The 20,204-nt window shown below is 37.1% G+C and overlaps 1 protein-coding gene across 1 annotated transcript in view; it reads right to left on the bottom strand.

Annotated features, from left to right (window-relative positions):
• Positions 1-20,204, bottom strand: part of KIF6 (kinesin family member 6) — a 390,258-nt gene that overhangs the window by 194,642 nt on the left and 175,412 nt on the right. Inside the window, exon 11 of the mRNA XM_036869162.1 lies at positions 776-881. Within this exon, the coding sequence (XP_036725057.1) occupies positions 776-881 (106 nt within the window). The remainder of the gene's footprint in view (positions 1-775; positions 882-20,204) is intronic.

Genomic DNA, 20,204 nt, shown 5'->3' with positions numbered 1-20,204 from the left:
GCCTTGCACAAATCAGGCGTGTGTGTCCTCCTCTGACTCCTTGACTTGCAATGCAGTTGCCTTTGCTTGAATGTGTCTTTCTCCTCCTCCTGCCTGTCTTCTTTCTGTCCTCCTTCCTCATTCCCCTCCCCCTTATCTTATCTCTGCTTCCCTAAACCAGGGAATTCCTGCTCAAACATTATCTCCTCTTGAATCTTTCCCTTTCTCCATAACTCCATACCACTAATTCACACTTTTTAAAAAACCACTTATCATGTATTCTAATTATTCTTTACATATTTGTCTTCTCCATGACTTACTTATTCAACTTTGTCTTCCCTACGCCTGGTCCAGAGCAGACTCACAACAAACGTCTAATATCTTAATGAAGTATGCCAAATTACAAGTCAGGCAGAAGTAGACGTTAACGATATTGCCATTGTGTCATCATGAAAGGAAAACCTAAGGCTGAAGCTGCTGCAGAAAAATGAAGGACACAATTCTTTTGATATAGCTTCAAAATAAGTAGGTTTTGAACACGGAACTATTCTGTGTAGAAGGTAGAGATTCCTGGCAAAAGCTTTAGAAGCTCACGGTCTGAGCTTACTCATTGGGAAGTAAGATACAACCTCTAAAGAAATTCAGTGATCCTCTCAGCATTGATTTGAAGATCATACTGTTCTAGACATGGGAAGCTAGGTCCTAAACATTTCAAGAGTTGGTCAACAAGGAAAGCTTTATTACAGTTTGAACACGGCAGACAATGGCTTCTACTAGTGGAAATGTTTAAATTTACCTTTAAATAATGGAAACAGTGATGAATTTTACGCATATCAGCGCCAACCTCTAGTTTACTCTCTGGATCATGGTCTTCCAAAAAGGATGTTATTTGTTTTTCCAGCCTAAAAAATACACAATGTATGAGAATCAACTATGACCTAGAAACTTTAGAAATTCTAATGGCATTACTTTGTTGATTAACATTTGAAGTACGGGATATTGTTCTCACTTCCTTATGAAAATATGGTTATCTGATTTGACTATAAACATTAAGGGGGAAGAAACAAATTGACAAAGTGAAATCTGGAAATGATGAAATTATTTGACTAATTTCCAATGACTTTTCACATGCAGCTTTCAATACAATAATCATTTGATTTCTACAGAATATGCATTCTAGCCAAGCTGACTTTCTATGCCCCTGTGCCTAGCTGCAACATTGCTACAGAGAGTAGCGAAAAAGTTTTTGTTTTTTTTTTAAAATTAGTTTCATTAAAAATTCATGCTACTCACACTATTTACAATAGCCAGGTCATGAAAGCAACCTAAATGCCCATTGACAGACGAATGGATAAAGAAGATGTGGTACATACATACAATGGAATATTACTCAGCCATAAAAAGGAATGAAATTGGGTCATTTGTAGAGACGTGGATGGACCTAGAGACTGTCATACAGAGTGAAGTAAGTCAGAAAGAGTAAAACAAATATCGTATATTAATGCATATATGTGGAACCTAGAAAAATGGTACAGATGAACCAGTTTGCAGGGCAGAAATAGAGACACAGATGTAGAGAAGAAACGTATGGACACCAAGGGGCGAAAGAGGCGGGGGGGGGGGGGGGGTGTGATGAACTGGGAGATTGGGATTGACATATATACACTAATATGTATAAAATAGATAACTAATAAGAACTTGCTGTATAAAAAATAAATAAAATAAAATTCAAAAAAAAAATTCATGCTACTCAGCCTGAGCTGGGACCTCAGTGATGCTCCAAACCCTTTTAATCATTCCTGGTTGACATACAGTATTCACAGTGGCTCTTCCAAATCCTTCCACAGCCTCAGGCCCGCCACTACTCTTTCACTCTCCATCAATAATGCAGCTTCTCACTAGACGGAGAAAGTCAAAGCTGTTCAAGGGGGCTCCTTCGGCTTCCTTTTCCTTCACCTCCCAGAGTCTCTGTCTTACTACTCAGGTCCTCTTCTTTCTTTTAAATATTTTGGATACTATCCTTCCTCCTTCTCATGGCCAACCTCTCCCCTAGGCTCTCTTCAGGCTCCTATCAGGGTTACCTGATTAATTCCCTCCTTATCACCTCTCCATGCTGACTCTTTCCCCTCTACTTACAATGATTTTCACGTTTTTCCTATTCTAAAACAAAGAAAAATAGAAAACAAACACCTGCCTTTGGAGGGAACATCCACCCCTTCATGAAGTCCTGGTTTAGTTTGTGGCATCACGTGTGCTTATACTGTCTACATGGCATTCCAGGGTCTGCACAGCACCTTGGCTCCTCTATTAGCTTATGAGCACAATGGGGCAATTCTTTTTTTCTTTTTTTTTTTTGATTTTTTATTAAAGTATAGTTGATGTACAATATTGTATGTTACAGGTGTACAATATAGCAATTCACAATTTTTAAAGGTTATGCTCCATTTATAGTTATTATAAAATATTGGCTATATTCCCTGTGTTGTACAATATATCCTTGTAGCTTATTTTATACAGAATAGTTTGTACCTCTTAATCCCCTAGCCCTATGTTTCCCATCCTCTCTTCCCTTTCCCCACTGGTAACCACTAGTTTGTTCTTTGTATCTGTGAATCTGCTTCCTTTTTGTTATATTCACTGGTTGGTTGTATTTTTTAGATTTCACATGTAAGTGGTATCATACAGTATTTGTCTTTTTGTGAGTACATATATATGTGCTAATGTGTTTATTCAGGCTATTTTTATCAAGTTATCTAGGAGGAAAGATTTTTTAAATAATTTAGATTAAATAATATATATTTATTTTCCAATAACCCTAAAGAATGGAGAAAAGGTAAAAAAATCTGATTCCCCAAAACTTTGTTGTCACTTGTGTGCTTGTTTCAAAGGAGGTGAGGCATTCTGATGGCTGGGATATTCAGTTGTTGTTGTTTTTTTTAAATTTTTTAACATCTTTATTGGAGTATAATTGCTTTACAATGTTGTGTTAGTTTCTGCTGTATAACAAAGTGAATCAGCTATATGCATACATATATCCCCATATCCCTCCCTCTTGTGTCTCCTTCACACCCTCCTTATCCCACCCCTCTAGGTGGTCACAAAGCACTGAGCTAATCTCCCTGTGCTATGCAGCTGCTTCCCACTAGTTATCTATTTTACATTTGGTAGTGTATATATGTCAGTGCTACTCTCTCACTTCATACCAGCTTACCCTTCCCCCTCCCGGTGTCCTCAAGTCCATTCTCTACATCTGCGTCTTTATTCCTGTCCAGCCCCTAGGTTCATCAGAACCACTTCTTTTTAGATTCCATATATACATGTTAGCATACGGTATTTTTCTCTTTCTGACTTACTTCACTCAGTATGACAGACTCTAGGTCCATCCACTTCACTACAAATAACTCAATTTCGTTTCTTTTTATGGCTAATATTCCATTGTATATATGTGCCACATCTTCTTTATCCATTCATCTGTCAATGGACACTTAGGTTGCTTCCATGTCCTGGCTATTGTAAATAGTGCGGCAATGAACATTGTGGTACATGTCTCTCTCACCTTTTTTTTTTTTTTCATACAGCAGGTTCTTATTAGTTATCTATTTTATACATATTAGTGCATATATGTCAATCCCAATCTCCCAATTCATCCCACCCCCACCCCCGCTTCCCCTACTTGGTGTCCATACGTTTGTTCTCTACATCTGTGTCTCTATTTCTGCCTTGCAAACCAGTTCATCTATACCATTTTTCTAGATTCCACATATATGCGTTAATATACAATATTTGTTTTTCTCTTTCTAACTTACTTCACTCTGTATGACAGTCTCTAGGTCCATCCATGTCTCTACAAATGACCCAATTTCATTCCTTTTTATGGCTGAGTAATATTCCATTATATATATATGTCCCACATCTTCTTTATCCATTCATTTGTCGATGGGCATTTAGGTTGCCACCATGACCTGGCTATTGTAAATAGTGCTGTAATGAACATTGTGGTACATGACTGTTTTTGAATTATGCTTTTCTCAGGGTATATGCCCAGTAGTGGTATTGCTGAATCGTACAGTAGTTCTATTTTTAGTTTTTAAGGAACCTCCATACTGTTCTCTATAGTGGCTGTATCAATTTACATTCCCACCAACAGTGCAAGAGGGTTCCCTTTTCTCCACACCCTCCCCAACATTTATTGTTTGTAGATTTTTGATGATGGCCATTCTGACCGGTGTGAGGTGATACCTCATTGTGGTTTTGATTTGCATTTCACTAATGGTTAGTGATGTTGAGCTTCCTTTCATGTGTTTGTTGGCAATCTGTATATCTTCTGTGGAGAAATGTCTATTTAGGTCTTCTGCCCATTTTTGGATTGGTATGGAAACACAAAAGAACCTGAATAGCCAAAGCAATCTTGAGAAAGAAAAACGGAGCTGGAGGAATCAGGCTTCTGGACTTCAGACTATACTACAAAGCTACAGTAATCAAGACAGTATGGTATTGGCACAAAAATAGAAATATAGACCAATGGAACAGGATAGAAAGCCCAAAGATAAACCCATGCACATAAGGTCACCTTATCTTTGACAAAGGAGGCAAGAATATACAATGGAGAAAAGACAGCCTCTTCAATAAGTGGTGCTGGGAAAACTGGACAGCTACATGTAAAAGAATGAAATTAGAACACTCCCTAATACCATACACAAAAATAAACTCAAAATGGATTAAAGACCTAAATGTATGGCCAGACACCATAAAACTCTTAGAAGAAAACATAGGCAGAACACTCTATGACATACATCACAGCAAGATCCTTTTTGATCCACCTCCTAGAGTAATGGAAATAAAAACAAAAAAAACAAATGGGAACTAATGAAACTTCAAAGCTTTTGCACAGCAAAGGAAACCATAAGCAAGATGAAAAGACAACCCTCAGAATGGGAGAAAGTATTTGCAAATGAAGCAACTGACAAAGGATTAATCTCCAAAATATACAAGCAGCTCACGCAGGTCAATATCATGGGGCAATTCTTAACTCTTATTCTTCCATGTGTTCCCTCTCCCCTACCCTGTATCTAGAGCATCAATATAGAATCAATGGAAATGATTCCCTCTATGTTGGGATAAGACTCTTGATAAGGAAGGTGTAAGAATGGCAATCAGTATCTATTATGCTAACTATCATCATACAGCAGAAATCTATCTTCCTCACATTGTTTTGAAAATATCTGCACACCTTCAGCATCAGTTTAAATGGTACACATTTTCTTTTCACTATCAGCCCACTCAAATAAGATGTAATGATTTCCTTCAGATAGCAGCTTTAGATTTAATTCTTATCTCTTCCTACAATCTGTGACACGTGACAACTGATGCTTCCAAGTATGAGACAATTTTTATTGTAATTTTTAAGGAGCTTCTTCAGGTGGAGGGATATTTATTTGCATTATTTGCAATGTTTCCTTCTAAAATAGGGCTTCAAACCATCAGACACACAGAGAGATTAGTTTCTGATACAAAAATTTTTAATGTTTTTTTAAAACATTTTTTTAAAAATGTGAAGTATTATAAAAATAGATGTTTATGAAAAGAATTCCAAACAACACAGATGTGAATAAATTAAAAAGTAAACACTCCCCTCCCCACCTCCATTCTCATCTTCTTTATTCTCAATACCTTGGATAATCCACTGTTAACAGTTGAAATATGTTCCTCTAACTCTTAACGAAGCAGATACTTTTATTCTTATGTACATTTGTAGATTTTGTTTGTTTATACAAAAATGAGATCACCCTTTGAATAGAGTTCTGTATCATTATTTTTCTAAACAATTTACCACAAATAATATTCCACGCCAGTACATATATAATAGAACTATTTCAATTTTAAATATATATATATATTTATTTATTTTCCTTATTTCTTGGCTGCATTGGGTCTTAGTTGTGGCACATGGGATCTTCGTTGCACCAAGCAGGATCTTTTTGTTACAGTGCGCGGTCTCTTTGTTGCGGCGCTTGGGCTTCTCTCTAGTTGTGGTGTGCAAGTGTTCTCTTTCTGGTTGTGGAGCTAGGGCTCCAGAGTGCATGGGCTCTGCAGTTTGTGGCACGCGGGCTCTCTTGTTGAGGCGCACGAGCTCAATAGCTGTGGCACACGGACTTAGTTGCCCTGCGGCATGTGGGATCTTAGTTCCCCAATCAGGGATCAAACCGGCATCCCCTGCATTGGAAGGAGGTGGGTTCTCTACCACTGGACCACCAGGGAAGTCCCAGAACTATTTTATTTTTAATGGCTATATAATATTCCACAGTATGGGTGTCCTGAGCCTCTCATGATGGACATTGAGGCAACATATTCATAGTTGCTACTTTCCTCTGTCACCCATGAGGAAGCCTGGATGTACAGTTGCCAATTAATGAAGCTTCAAAAAATAGTAATGTGTATCTATTTGTATTTTCCCTGAATACTTAGCAAAAATTCTGGAACTTTGAAAATTACCATTAGTTCTAGGATATACCCGTTCTCTGGAGTAAAAGCATTTTTTGGTTTCCAGTGTCCCTAACATTTCAAACAGCCAATACTAGGTTAGAAGCAATGGTTAATTAATTCTTCCATCTTGCTTTTTCTTTAGAAAATAATTTCTCCTGTATAGTTTGATCATAAAGTAAATATTTTAGGAAAGGTCCCATGAAGCAGGGCTGAAGTGGACTCCTAGTTCACAAGAAAGCATTGTAAGACACAGGCCTGCTGATTAGCTGAGTGACCACTCACAGATCACTCAATCTCCCTGGACTTTGGCTGTTCCATCAAGACTCTTGTCCTGCACAATAATAGTATTGGATACAAGGAGGACCAGGGACGTAATCCAAAGAAATGGTGAAGAAGTTCTGCCTAAATGAAAGAACTGGATTGCTTTACCCATTCTGAGACTCGACTAGTCTGATATAAAACTAAGAATGAAAATCAGGTCTTTTGACGTGCAATTTTTTTCTTAGTGCTTGAGACAACAGAGCCTCTTTAGATAAGAGAAAAATGCCTGGTCTTTCTTTCATACATTAAATGATTTACTGTTGAATTAATTTTCTTATCAACCAAGGAGTTGGTCTAATAATTAAAGTACAGAAAAATGCCTAATTCAGATGTTTCCGATGTACTCCTCTCATAGTTAAGAGCGAACAATTGACCCCAAATTCCCTGCATTTTCCTATCTGAGACCAAAATAGTTCCCAAGTTCATACCTAGTCACTGCTCCCACTGAGGGGTCTCCCAGCTGCCAGAACCCTGCTGGCCAGTGAAGAACTGTTTGCAGAAAAGGGTCTCCAAGGAGGTCAAGTGAGTACGATAAAGTCTGTTCTTTATGAGAAGCCCAAGTAAACAAGAAACTTTACTTATTCTCTAGTTTCGCCAGGAGAAAAGAAGTAAAAGAATCCTACTGAAGAAGTAAAAATAAACGTATGCCATTCAGTTCTAGTTCATATGGACAAGAAAGATGGTAGATAATCTACATGTGTCTGAACACATAACTTGGCTGGTAGGTGTTTGGTGACTATACCTATTTCTACCAAATTGACTGCTGATGAGCTAGCTCTGACAGCCTGTAGCCTAGTTCAGCAATTCCACTGAACTATAAATTTTGATATCTGACCACACCATAAGAATTGACCGTAATTCCTAACATGTGCCTTCCCCCCTCAAGACCACCGTACTCCTCCCTTTTTGCTCCCAATATTTCTTGCCAAAGAAATGAAATTTTGTCTGTAGCCATATTTTTGTGGAAATTTAGGTTTAGTAGTGTGAATAAAAAGGGAAAGCAAGTTAATTGTTGTTAACAATAGCTAATATAACTTGGGCAAGCACTAAATGCTAGCTACTAGTCTGTACCCCTTGAATACATCATTTCCTTAATTTGCACAACAACTAGATGAGCTAAGTACTATTATTGTCCTTATATCATAGGCAAAGGAACTGAAGTACAGAGAGGTTATATATCTTGCCCAAGGTCATACAGCTAGCAAACAGCAGAGCTGGGATTCAAACTTGGGGAGGCTGACTTCAGAGTCCAAGGTTTAAGCACTATGCTTACCATACTGTAGCAAAGTTACTAAATTTATTTGAACATCATGCTGGGCAATGCATTTCTAAAAGGGAATGCCATACCTTCTAGAATTCTTTGAGGAGGTAAATAGTTGAATAGACAAGAGGGAAATAACTGAGTAGCAGTTGCTTGGATCTTAATAAGGTCACTGACCAGCATGATTTATAACAGCAAAAGAAGTAGGAAAAGAATCAGAATGTCCCACATTAGGAAATTAAATAAATTATGGCCTAGTTATGTACATAGTTAAGCAACTGTTTAAAATGGTGGTGAAGAGGTATACTTACTGACATTAAAATATTCATGATATATTATGATAGGTTAATAATGAATCCCTTTACAAGGATTCTGCAAGTACCCTGCAACACACCCAAAAAGACAGAAGACAAGAGACAAGAAAGGAAGGAAGGAAGGAAGGAAGGAAAGAAGGAAGGAAGGAAAATCCTGAGATTTTTACCCAGTTGCCTTTGGCTCAAGAACATTTATTATCTCCTTGTGAGAATAGAAACTAGTGATTCAAGCTAAACTTGTTCTTCTGCAATATTTTTATGACTATGTTACATTCAACTGTTTATTAAATGAATTTCATTGTTTATACACTGAGCATGATTATGACGTTCTCACTATTCTAAAATAATCTTTGTTTGTAAAAAAAAAAATTATTAACATGTTCCTGTCAGCATTAGCATCTCAAAATGGGCTAGAAACCATATCTCTATGTCACTGGTTGTGGCAAAGCTGGGAGAAAAGAGGAACGGGCATTAGTAAGAGGAGCATACCTAAACTGGGGTATGGAAACCCTGGCTGGTTCTAAACCCCCAGGACAGCTATGAGAGGTGAGCCCCAGGGAGTAACTGGGGGACGAGGGTAGCAGAAGTGTCCTAAAACACAGTATTCCAGGGAATTTACGAAAAACAGTGTTAGGGAGTGCAAAACACCAGGACCTTGTCCTCTGATATTGAGCTGGAAAGAGTGAGGTGGATAAAAGATACCCCACTTGGTGGGTCAGGGCTGTTTGGTGGTAGAATCATAGAAATGTCTGGTATCCCTGCACTGATGGTTCATCTGGCTTCTCACTGGTTCTGAGAGAGGAATAGGCAGTTCATTCTAAAGGGCTAGAAAGGAGTGCTGATTGAAAAACTTAACTGGTACTAATTATACCAACAAGTATCAAAATCTGCCCGACCTCTACCAGTCATTTTGCCACTAAGCATGGCACCAGCAAGGATAGGCTGTCTCCGACAGGGTTAAGCAATGGGGTTGCTGACAAACTAGAGTTACATATCAACATAAGCAAAGATCTTTTTTAAAAAGCTGGAAAACAATGATAAAGATAGAAGGAAACCTGATAACTCTTAACTTCTAGGAATATAACTAAATAGGAAGAATGAGAGAATAGTTACACAATTAAAAATATTCATCACTGTAGGTAAAGAAGGTGGTTGAACAATTAGGTTGAATGATCTCAACTGTCAACTAATTCATCAGCCTCTGTGGGTCACAGATTTCTCATCTGTAAAATGTGCTAAATAATATCATCTCTAAACTCTTTAAGTGCTATGAAATAAGGTAATACAAGGATCAAAGAGAAGGTATTTATTGTCTGGCCCATTAATGCCTTGCTGTTCTTAGTGTGAAAAATAATAGGCCAACCTCAGATGCATCACCTGGGAGCCTTGCAGAAATGTAGAATCGCAGGCCCCATCCTAGACCTGCTGAATCTGCACTTAAACAACATTCCTGGGTGATTCGTGTATGCACTAATGTTTAAGAAGCATTACAACAAGGCAACCTGTTGTTGAACTTTGAGTCACGAATATATACACATTTTTTGGCCCTGGAAACCAAACAAAGAAGTAACTTGAAACGTTAAATGAACGAGTAACAACATCCCTTGATGGTCGACTATGTCCTGGCTACTGTGCTAGCGACCTTACGTGTTTTCTTATTTAAGTGGGAAAAGAATTAAACAGAATATTATAGTCTGGTTCTCTTTATAACTGCCTTCCCCTAGTTATTTTATTATTACTTTTATTGAACATCCATTACATGTCAGGCACTCTCACATGTATTCTGTTATTTATCTGTACCATAAACCTAAAAATTACTTTCCCTCTTTCACAGATGAGGACAGGAACACTCATAGAAATTAAGTAACTTGCATACTGTTACAAGTTAGGAAACTGAAACACTGGGATTTAAAAATTGGTCTTTTGAATCAGGAACACTCACTCTTTCCACACATATCACAAAGCCTCTCAATCAAGTCAGAAAAATGTCCTCCATTTGCCATAATCCCTAATACACTAAATTTGTGTTTTCAATTCAGAACTTTCCTACAGACTTTTAAAAAATAAGTAAAGATGCAAACAACAAGGGCAATGAGATCATCAAATAAACGTTGTGTCTTGCATTTCAAAGAAAATAATGTTTAACAAGATGCAACAATGGGGGCTCTTGAGACCCAATGGTGGGGGTTGAAGGAAAGCCTTATTTTGACTCTGCTAACATGACAAGCATCTTTTATGGGGTATGGCCCTTTAAAACATACAGTGTTGGAAAAGCACATAATTTATAAAAGGAAAGTTCAGATAAGAGCAATAAATTCACAATTTATGGTTAACTACAATCCACAGGACATGAAAAACTGAAGGCTGAGATTGTGCCAACAGGACTACAACCAAAGGAAACTATACAAATATTTTTCAGGGTCATTAGTTTCACGTTTGTTTTTTGTTCGATTCTGCTGAAAGAACTATTCCCAATTGGCTTAAAGGTGGTTACTTCAAGATTTTTTTTTTCTTTTAGAATTCTCTGGTCTATGACAAGTATTATATACATTTATATGATCCCCAAGCCCTAACCAGTAAGTGAAAGACATGGACCCTCATGTGCAAGGAACTGAGTTCACTGTCAGCCACTTTGTTGGAATGAGCTCTTTTTAATAGCAGTAGGGGCCAGAAAGTTCCTGGTTTGGGTGATACAGAGGAAATTCCTATGCAGAGTTTACTGTCAAGATTTCTCTTAGTAACACATATTCCCTTTACCTCCACCAAGCAGTTATATGGCACCTCAAAGGCAGAGCTACACAATTGCTTGATACTTTCAGTGTTTTGAAAAAGCAAACACAAAACAACCAAATTAAAATCCAGACTGGTTTGCCTCTTTAACAGTGAAGATATAGCCTATTTATAGGAAAATACATTCCTGGTCATGTACTTCAGTTTATGGAATTTAAAAACACTATTTTAAAATAATTTTTAATTAAAATAAAATAACTTTAAAGACACTAAAAAAACTTCATAAAATGCAATGATGAAGTCTTTTGAAAAGTTATAAAAATTGATTTTGTCAATTCATATTTTCATGTATTCAATTTATTAAAGGCATATATATATATATATATCTTGATATGACCAAACGTTTTAACTTCAGTAGACATAGAAAGGTTCAGTGGTTTAGAACAAAGGTAAATAAGAGATTAAGATAATATAAAGTAATCAATCCCTAGCTATTAATAACTGCCTCTTTAAATTCCACATGTAGTTTTTTTAAATTTTTAATTTAATTTAATTTATTTTTTTATACAGCAGGTTCTTATTAGTCATCAATTTTATATACATCGGGGTATACATGTCAATCCCAATCGCCCAATTCATCACACCACCATCCCCAGCCCCCCGTGGCCTTCCCCCCTTGGTGTTCATACGTTTGTTCTCTACATCTGTGTCTGAACTTCTGCCCTGCAAACCGGTTCATCTGTACCATTTTTCTAGGTTCCACATACATGCGTTAATATACGATATTTGTTTTTCTCTTTCTGACTTACTTCACTCTGTATGGCAGTCTCTAGATCCATCCACGTCTCAACAAATGACTCAATTTCGTTCCTTTTTATGGCTAAGTAATATTCCACTGTATATATGTACCACATCTTCTTTATCTATTCATCTGTCCATGGGCATTTAGGTTGCTTCCATGACCTGGCTATTGTAAATAGTGCTGCAATAAACACTGGGGTGCATGTGTTTTTTTGAATTATGGTTTTCTCTGGGTATATGCCCAGTAGTGGGATTGCTGGATCATATGGTAATTCTATTTTTAGTTTTTTAAGGAACCTCCATACTGTTCTCCATAATGGCTGTATCAATTTACATTCTCACCAACAGTGCAAGAGGGCTCCCTTTTCTCCACACCCTCTCCAGCATTTGTTGTTGTAGATTTTCTGATGATGCCCATTCTACCTGGTGTGAGGTGATACCTCATTGTAGTTTTGATTTGCATTTCTCTAATAATTAGTGATGTTGAGAAGCTTTTCATGTGCTTCTTGGCCATCTGTGTGTCTTCTTTGGAGAAATGTCTATTTAGGTCTTCTGCCCATTTTTGGATTGGGTTGTTTGTTTCTTCAATATTGAGAAGCATGAGCTGTTTCTATATTTTGGAGATTAATCCTTTGTCCCTTGCTCGTTTGCAAATATTTTCTCCCATTCTGAGGGTTGTCTTTTCGTCTTGTTTATGGTTTCCTTTGCTGTGCAAAAGCTTTTAAGTTTCATTAGGTCCCATTTGTTTATTTTTGTTTTTATTTCCATTACTCTAGGAGGTGGATCAAAAAAGATCTTGCTGTGATTTATGTCAAAGAGTGTTCTTCCTATGTTTTCCTCTAAGAGTTTTACAGTGTCCGGTTTTACATTTAGGTCTGGAATCCATTTTGAGTTTATTTTTCTGTATGGTGTTAGGGAGTGTTCTAATTTCATTCTTTTACATGTAGCTGTCCAGTTTTCCCAGCACCACTTATTGAAGAGACGAGTCTTTTCTCCATTGTATATCTTTGCCTCCTTTGTCATAGATTAGTTGACCATAGGTGTGTGGGTTTATCTCTGGGCTTTCTATCTTGTTCCATTGATCTGTATTTCTGTTTTTGTGCCAGTACCATATTGTCTTGATTACTGTAGCTTTGTATTATAGTCTGAAGTCAGGGAGTCTGATTCCTCCCACTCCGTTTTTTTCCCTCAAGACTGCTGTGGCTATTTGGGGTCTTTTGTGTCTCCATACAAACTTTAAGATTTTTTGTTCTAGTTCTCTAAAAAATGCCATTGGTAATTTGTTAGGGATTGCACTGAATCTGTAGATTGCTTTGGGTAGTATAGTCATTTTCACAATATTGATTCTTCCAATCCAAGAACATGGTATATCTCTCCATCTGTTGGTATCATCTTTAATTTCTTTCATCAGTGTCTTACAGTTTTCTGCATACAGGTCTTTTGTCTCCTTAGGTAGGTTTATTCCTAGGTATTTTATTCTTTTTGTTGCAATGGTAAATGGAAGTGTTTCCTTAATTTCTCCTTCAGATTTTTCATCATTAGTGTATAAGAATGCAAGAGATTTCTGTGCATTAATTTTGTATCCTGCAACTTTAGCCAATTTCATTGATTAGCTCTAGTAGTTTTCTGGTGGCATCTTTAGGATTCTCTATGTATAGTATCATGTCATCTGCAAACACTGACAGTTTTACTTCTTCTTTTCCAATTTGGATTACTTATATTTCTTTTTCTTCTCTGATTGTGTGGCTAGGACTTCCAAAACGATGTTGAATAATAGTGGTGAGAGTGGACATCCTTGTCCTGTACCTGATCTTAGAGGAAATGCTTTCAGTTTTTCACCATTGAGAATGATGTTTGCTGTGGGTTTGTCATATATGGCCTTTATTATGTTGACGTAGGTTCCCTCTATGCCCACTTTCTGGAGAGTTTTTATCATAAATGATATTGAATTTTGTCAAAAGCTTTTTCTGCATCTATTGAGATGATCATATGGCTTTTATTCTTCAATTTGTAAATATGGTGTATCACACTGATTTGCCTATATTGAAGAATCCTTGCATCTCTGGGATAAATCCCAGTCGATCATGGTGTATGATCCTTGTAATGTGTTGTTGGATTCTGTTTGCTAGTATTTTGTTGAGGATTTTTGCATCTATATTCATCAGTGATATTGGTCTGTAATTTTCTTTTTTTGTAGCATCTTTGTCTGGTTTTGGTATCAGGGTGATGGTGGCCTCATAGAATGAGTTTGGGAATGTTCCTTCCTCTGCAATTTTTTGGAAGAGTTTGAGAAGGATGGGTGTTAGCTCTTCTCTAAATGTTTGACTGAATTCACCTGTGAAGCCGTCTGGTCCTGGACTTTTGTCTGTTGGAGGATTTTTAATCACAGTTTCAATTTCAGTGCTTGTGATTGGTCTCTTCATATTTTCTATTTCTTCCTGGTTCAGTCTTGGAAGGTTATACCTTTCTAAGAATTTGTCCATTTCTTCCAGGTTGTCCATTTTATTAGGCATAGAGTTGCTTGTAGTAGTCTCTTAGGATGCTTTGTATTTCTGCCATGTCTGTTGTAAGTTCTCCTTTTTCATTTCTAATTTTATTGATTTGAGTCCTCTCCCTCTTTTTCTTGATGAGTCTGGTTAATGGTTTATCAATTTTGTTTATCTTCTCAAGAAACCAGCTTTTAGTTTTATTGATCTTTGCTGTTGTTTTCTTTGTTTCTATTTCATTTATTTCTGCTCTGATCTTTATGATTTCTTTCCTTCTGCTAAGTTTGGGTTTTGTTTGTTCTTCTTTCTCTAGTTCCTTTAGGTGTAAGGTTAGATTGTTCCTTTGAGATTTTTCTTGTTTCTTGAGGTAGGCTTGTATAGCTATAAACTTCCCTCTTAGAACTGCTTTTGCTGCATCCCATAGGTTTTGGATCATCGTGTTTTCATTGTCATTTGTCTCTAGGTATTTTTGATTTCCTCTTTGATTTCTTCAGTGATCTCTTGGTTATTTAGTAACGTATTGTTTAGCCTCCATGTCTCTGTGTTTTTTACGTTTTTCCCCTGTAATTCATTTCTAATCTCATAGCGTTGAGGTCAGAAAAGATGCTTGATATGATTTCAATTTCCTTAAATTTAAGGAGGCTTGATTTGTGACCCAAGATGTGATCTATCCTGGAGAATGTTCCGTGTGCACTTGAGAAGAAAGTGTGATCTGTTGTTTTTGGATGGAATGTCCTATAAATATCAATTAAATCTAGCTGGTCTATTATGTCATTTAAAGCTTCTGTTTCCTTATTTATTTTCATTTTGGATGATCTGTCCATTGGTGTAAGTGAGGTGTTAATGTCCCCCACTATTTTTGTGTTACTGTCGAATTCCTGTTTTATAGCTGTTAGCAGTTGCCTTATGTATTGAGGTGTTCCTATGTTGGGTGCATATATATTTATAATTGTTATATCTTCTTCTTGGATTGATCCCTTGACCATTATGTAGTGTCCTTCCTTGTCTCTTGTAACATTCTTCATTTTAAAGTCTATTTTATCTGATATGAGTATAGCTACCCCAGCTTTCTTTTGATTTCCATTTGCATGGAATATCTTTTTCCATCCCCTCACTTTCAGTCTGTATGTGTCCCTAGGTCTGAAGTGGGTCTCTTGTAGATAGCATATATATGGGTCTTGTTTTTGTATCCATTCAGCAAGCCTGTGTCTTTTGGTTGGAGCATTTAATCCATTCACGTTTAAGGTAATTATTGATATGTATGTTCCTGTTACCATTTTCTTAATTGTTTTGGGTTTGTTTTTGTAGGTCCTTTTCTTCTCTTGTGTTTCCCACTTAGAGAAGTTCCTTCAGCATTTGTTGTAGAGCTGGTTTGGTGGTGCTGAATTCCCTTAGCTTTTGCTTGTCTGTAAAGCTTTTGATTTCTCCATCAAATCTAAATGAGATCCTTGCCGGGTAGAGTAATCTTGGTTGTAGGTTCTTCCCTTTCATCACTTTAAGTATATCACGCCACTCCCTTCTGGCGTGTAGAGTTTCTGTTGAGAAATCAGCTGTTAACCTTATGGGAGTTCCCTTGTATGTTATTTGTCATTTTTCCCTTGCTGCTTTCAATAATTTTTCTTTGTCTTTAATTTTTGCCACTTTGATTACTATGTGTCTCGGCGTGTTTCTCCTTGGGTTTATCCTGTATGGGACTTTCTGCACTTCCTGGACTTGGGTGGCTATTTCCTTTCCCATGTTAGGGAATTTTTCGACTATAATCTCTTCAAATATTTTTTCTGGTCTTTTCCCTCTCTTTTCTCCTTCTGGGACCCCTATAATGCGAATGTTGTTGCGTTTAATGTTGTCTCAGAGGTCTCTTAGGCTGTCTTCATTTCTTTTCATTCTTTTTTCTTTATTCTGTTCCGCAGCAGTGAATTCCACCATTATGTCTTCCAGGTCACTTACCCGTTCTTCTGCCTCAGTTATTCTGCTATTGATTCGTTCTAGTGTAGTTTTCATTTCAGTTATTGTATTTTTCATCTCTGTTTGTTTGTTCTTTAATTCTTCTAGGTCTCTGTTAAACATTTCTTGCATCTTCTTGATCTTTGCCTCCATTCTTTTTCCAAGGACCTGGATCATCTTCACTATCATTATTCTGAAATCTTTTTCTGGAAGTTTGCCTATCTCCACTTCATTTAGTTGCTTTTCTGGGGTTTTATCTTGTTCCTTCATCTGGTACATAGCCCTCTGCCTTTTCATCTTGTCTGTCTTTCTGTGAATGTGGTTTTTGTTCCTCAGGCTGCAGGATTGTAGTTCTTCTTGCTTATGTTGTCTGCCCTCTCTCTATATGTATCTTTTGAATCCCTTTTTGCTGTAGGCAAACACTTTATTATTTTTTTTAATGTAAATATGAATACCTATCTCCATAAATTCATCATAAATAAGAAACTGACTTATAGGAAAGAGAAGGGTGGGGTGGTAGAATGGGGCAGAGAAGCTAGTTAGGGAGCAGGATAGCTGGTGGCAGGAAAATGTAAAAGAAGGTCACATTCAGGAAGGGGGTAATGACAGGAGAAATGAGGTAGAAAAGGTTTCATTATGCAGAGATGGAAAGAGCTAGGAGAGAGAAGTTAAACTGGGCTAAAGCTTAGAGAAGAGTGTAGTGGAGAGACAGACATTTTGGGCAAGGACTGGGGAAAAGAATGAATTGGATTAGAATGTGGAGGAGCTACCAGGAGACCCCCTTGGAGGAGATCACTGGGGACAGTGAGGAGCAAGAGGGAGGGAGAGAAGAGGGGAAAGAGGGGGACGGGAGGGGGCTGGGGGAGGTGGGGGAACAAGGACAGGAAGGAGGGGAGAGGGGAGAGGATGGGGTGGAGAGAAAGGGATAGGAGAGAAAGGCAGACTTCAGATGGATAAAACCAGAGTGAACCTATGGAACAAGGTTAATCAGGAAATTTGGAGGAAGAGAGCCACGTGGAAGTGGACTGGGCTCTACCATAGCTATACATCTCATCTCCATGGTTAAAGTTTCCCAGCTATAGTCTTCCCTGACAGTTCATTAACTTGAAGGAGTAGTGAAAGCTTTATCCATCCTTTGCTCCAATTCTCTAAACTCTTTTTCTGCAATTCTGTCTTATATGAAGTTATATTTGTAGAAAACATTAACGTTTAGAGATAAACATTTCTCAGCTGGTTCTTTCAGCAAAAATTTAAATAAGAGCCTCGGTTTACATACAAATACGCAGAACATAATTTTTTTTTTAATTAGAAAACTTGTAAAAGTTTTAAAAGACCGATTTAAACAGATTTTGTTATGTAAAAATACAAAGTCAATCCTTGTGGGTATGTTCTCATTTGATAACAAATAATTATTTTTTTAACGTCTTTATTGGAGTATAATTGCTTTACAATGGTGTGTTACTTTCTGCTTTATTAACAAAGTGAATCAGCTATACGTATACATATATCCCCATATCTCCTCCCTCTTGCATCTCCCTCCCACCCTCCCTATCCCACCCCTCTAGGTGGTCACAAAGCACTGATCTGATCTCCCTGTGCTATGTGGCTGCTTCCCTCTAGCTATCTATTTTATATTTGGTAGTATATATAAGTCCATGCTACTCTCTCACTTTGTCCCAACTTACCCTTCCCCCTCCCTGTGTCCTCAAGTCCATTCTCTACGTCTGCATCTTTATTCCTGTCCTGCCCCTAGGTTCTTCAGAACCTTTTTTTTTTTTTTTTTAGATTCCATACATATGTGTTAGCATACGGTATTTGTTTTTCTCTTTCTGACTTACTTCACTCTGTATGACAGACTCTAGGTCCATCCACCTCACTACAAATAACTCAATTTCATTTTGTTTTATGGCTGAGTAATATTCCATTGTATATATGTGCCACATCTTCTTTATCCATTCATATGTCGATGGACACATAGGTTGCTTCAATGTCCTGGCTATTGTAAATAGTGCTGCAATGAACACTGTGGTACATGACTCTTTTTGAATTATGGTATTCTCTGGGTATATGCGCAGTAGTGGGATTGCTGAGTCATATGGTAGTTCTATTTTTAGTTTTTTAAGGAACTTCCATACTGTTCTCCATAGTGGCTGTATCAGTTTACATTCTCATCAACAGTGTAAGAGGGTTCCCTTTTCTCCATACCCTCTCCAGCATTTATTTGTTTGTAGATTTTTTGATGATGGCCATTATGACCGATGTGAGGTGATACCTCATTGTAGTTTTGATTTGCATTACTCTAATGATTACTGATGTTGAGCATCCTTTCATGTGTTTGTTGGCAATCTCTGTATATCTTCTTTGGGGAAATGTCTATTTAGGCCTTCTGTCCATTTTTGGATTGGGTTGTCTGTTTATTTCATATTGAGCTGCATGAGCTGCTTGTATATTTTGGAGGTTAATTCTTTGTCAGTTGCTATGTTTGCAAGTATTTTCTCCCATTCTGAGGGTTGTCTTTTCATCTTGTTTATGGTTTCCTTTGCTGTGCAAAAGTTTTTAAGTTTCATTAGGTCCCATTTGTTTATTTTCATTTTTATTTCCATTTCTCTAGGAGGTGGGTCAAAAAAGGATCTTGCAGTGATTTATGTCATAGAGTGTTCTGCCTATGTTTTCCTCTAAGAGTTTTATAGTGTCTGCCCTTACATTTAGGTCTTTAATCCATTTTGAGTTTATTTTTGTGTATGGTGTTAGGGAGTGTTCTAATTTCATACTTTTACATGTACCTGTCCAATTTTCCCAGCACCACTTATTGAAGAGGCTGTCTTTTCTCCACTGTATATGCTTGCCTCCTTTATCAAAGATAAGGTGACCATATGTGAGTGGGTTTATCTCTGGGCTTTCTATCCTGTTCCATTGACCTATATTTCTGTTTTTGTGCCAGTACCATATTGTCTTGATTACTCTAGCTTTGTAGTACAGTCTGAAGTCAGGGAGTCTGATTCCTCCAGCTCCGTTTTTTTGCCTCAAGACTGCTTTGGCTATTCGGGGTCTTCTGTGTCTCCATACAAATTTTAAGATTTGTATGAGAATGCCATTGGTAGTTTGATAGGGATTGCATTGAATCTGTCGACTGCTTTGGGTAGTATAGTCATTTTCACAATGTTGATTTCAACATTGTTGAAACAGTGAAGAATCAACAATGTTGAGCCTTCCAATCCAAGAACATGGTATTGGTATATCTCTCCATCTGTCTGTATCATCTTTAATTTCTTTCATCAGTGTCTTATAGTTTTTTGCATACAGCTCTTTTGTCTCCTTAGGTAGGTTTATTCCTAGGTATTTTATTCTTTTTGTTGTGATGGTAAATGGGAGTGTTTCCTTAGTTTCTCTTTCAGATTTTTCATCATTAGTGTATAGGAATGAAAGAGATTTCTGTGTATTAATTTTGTATCCTACAACTTTACCAAATTCATTGATAACCAATAATTTGGTTTACTCTCTCATATGGAAAATAGTTTATAACTGTTTGAAATGTGTTCATGTAGTATTAAATCTAAAGCAAATTTATGTAAATGGAATCACACATTATTATCAATTTCTATATTAAATTGAAGGTGGGTTTACAAGGTAAAGACGGAGACCCTAGGATGCAAAAAAGTCACAATAAGGAATATTGAAACCTTAATAAACTAAATATTTAAAAGGAGATGACCATTAAATTGTTAAAACAATGATGCCAGACCTATATAAAGAAAAATACAAATTTAGGGAGGGATCAAAGAGGAAAAGAGCACACTGGGAGTCTTATGATCCTGAGTGAGAAGATGCAGAACTGTAATGTCTCTAAATTATCAATAAAAGTTAAAGTAAATCCAATAAAAGTCT

This window comes from Balaenoptera musculus, chromosome 11, assembly GCF_009873245.2.
Source record: "Balaenoptera musculus isolate JJ_BM4_2016_0621 chromosome 11, mBalMus1.pri.v3, whole genome shotgun sequence".
Classification (NCBI taxonomy): domain Eukaryota; kingdom Metazoa; phylum Chordata; class Mammalia; order Artiodactyla; family Balaenopteridae; genus Balaenoptera; species Balaenoptera musculus.
The sequence above is the reverse complement of the archived record's forward strand: the minus strand, read 5'-3'. Positions and strand labels throughout refer to the sequence as shown.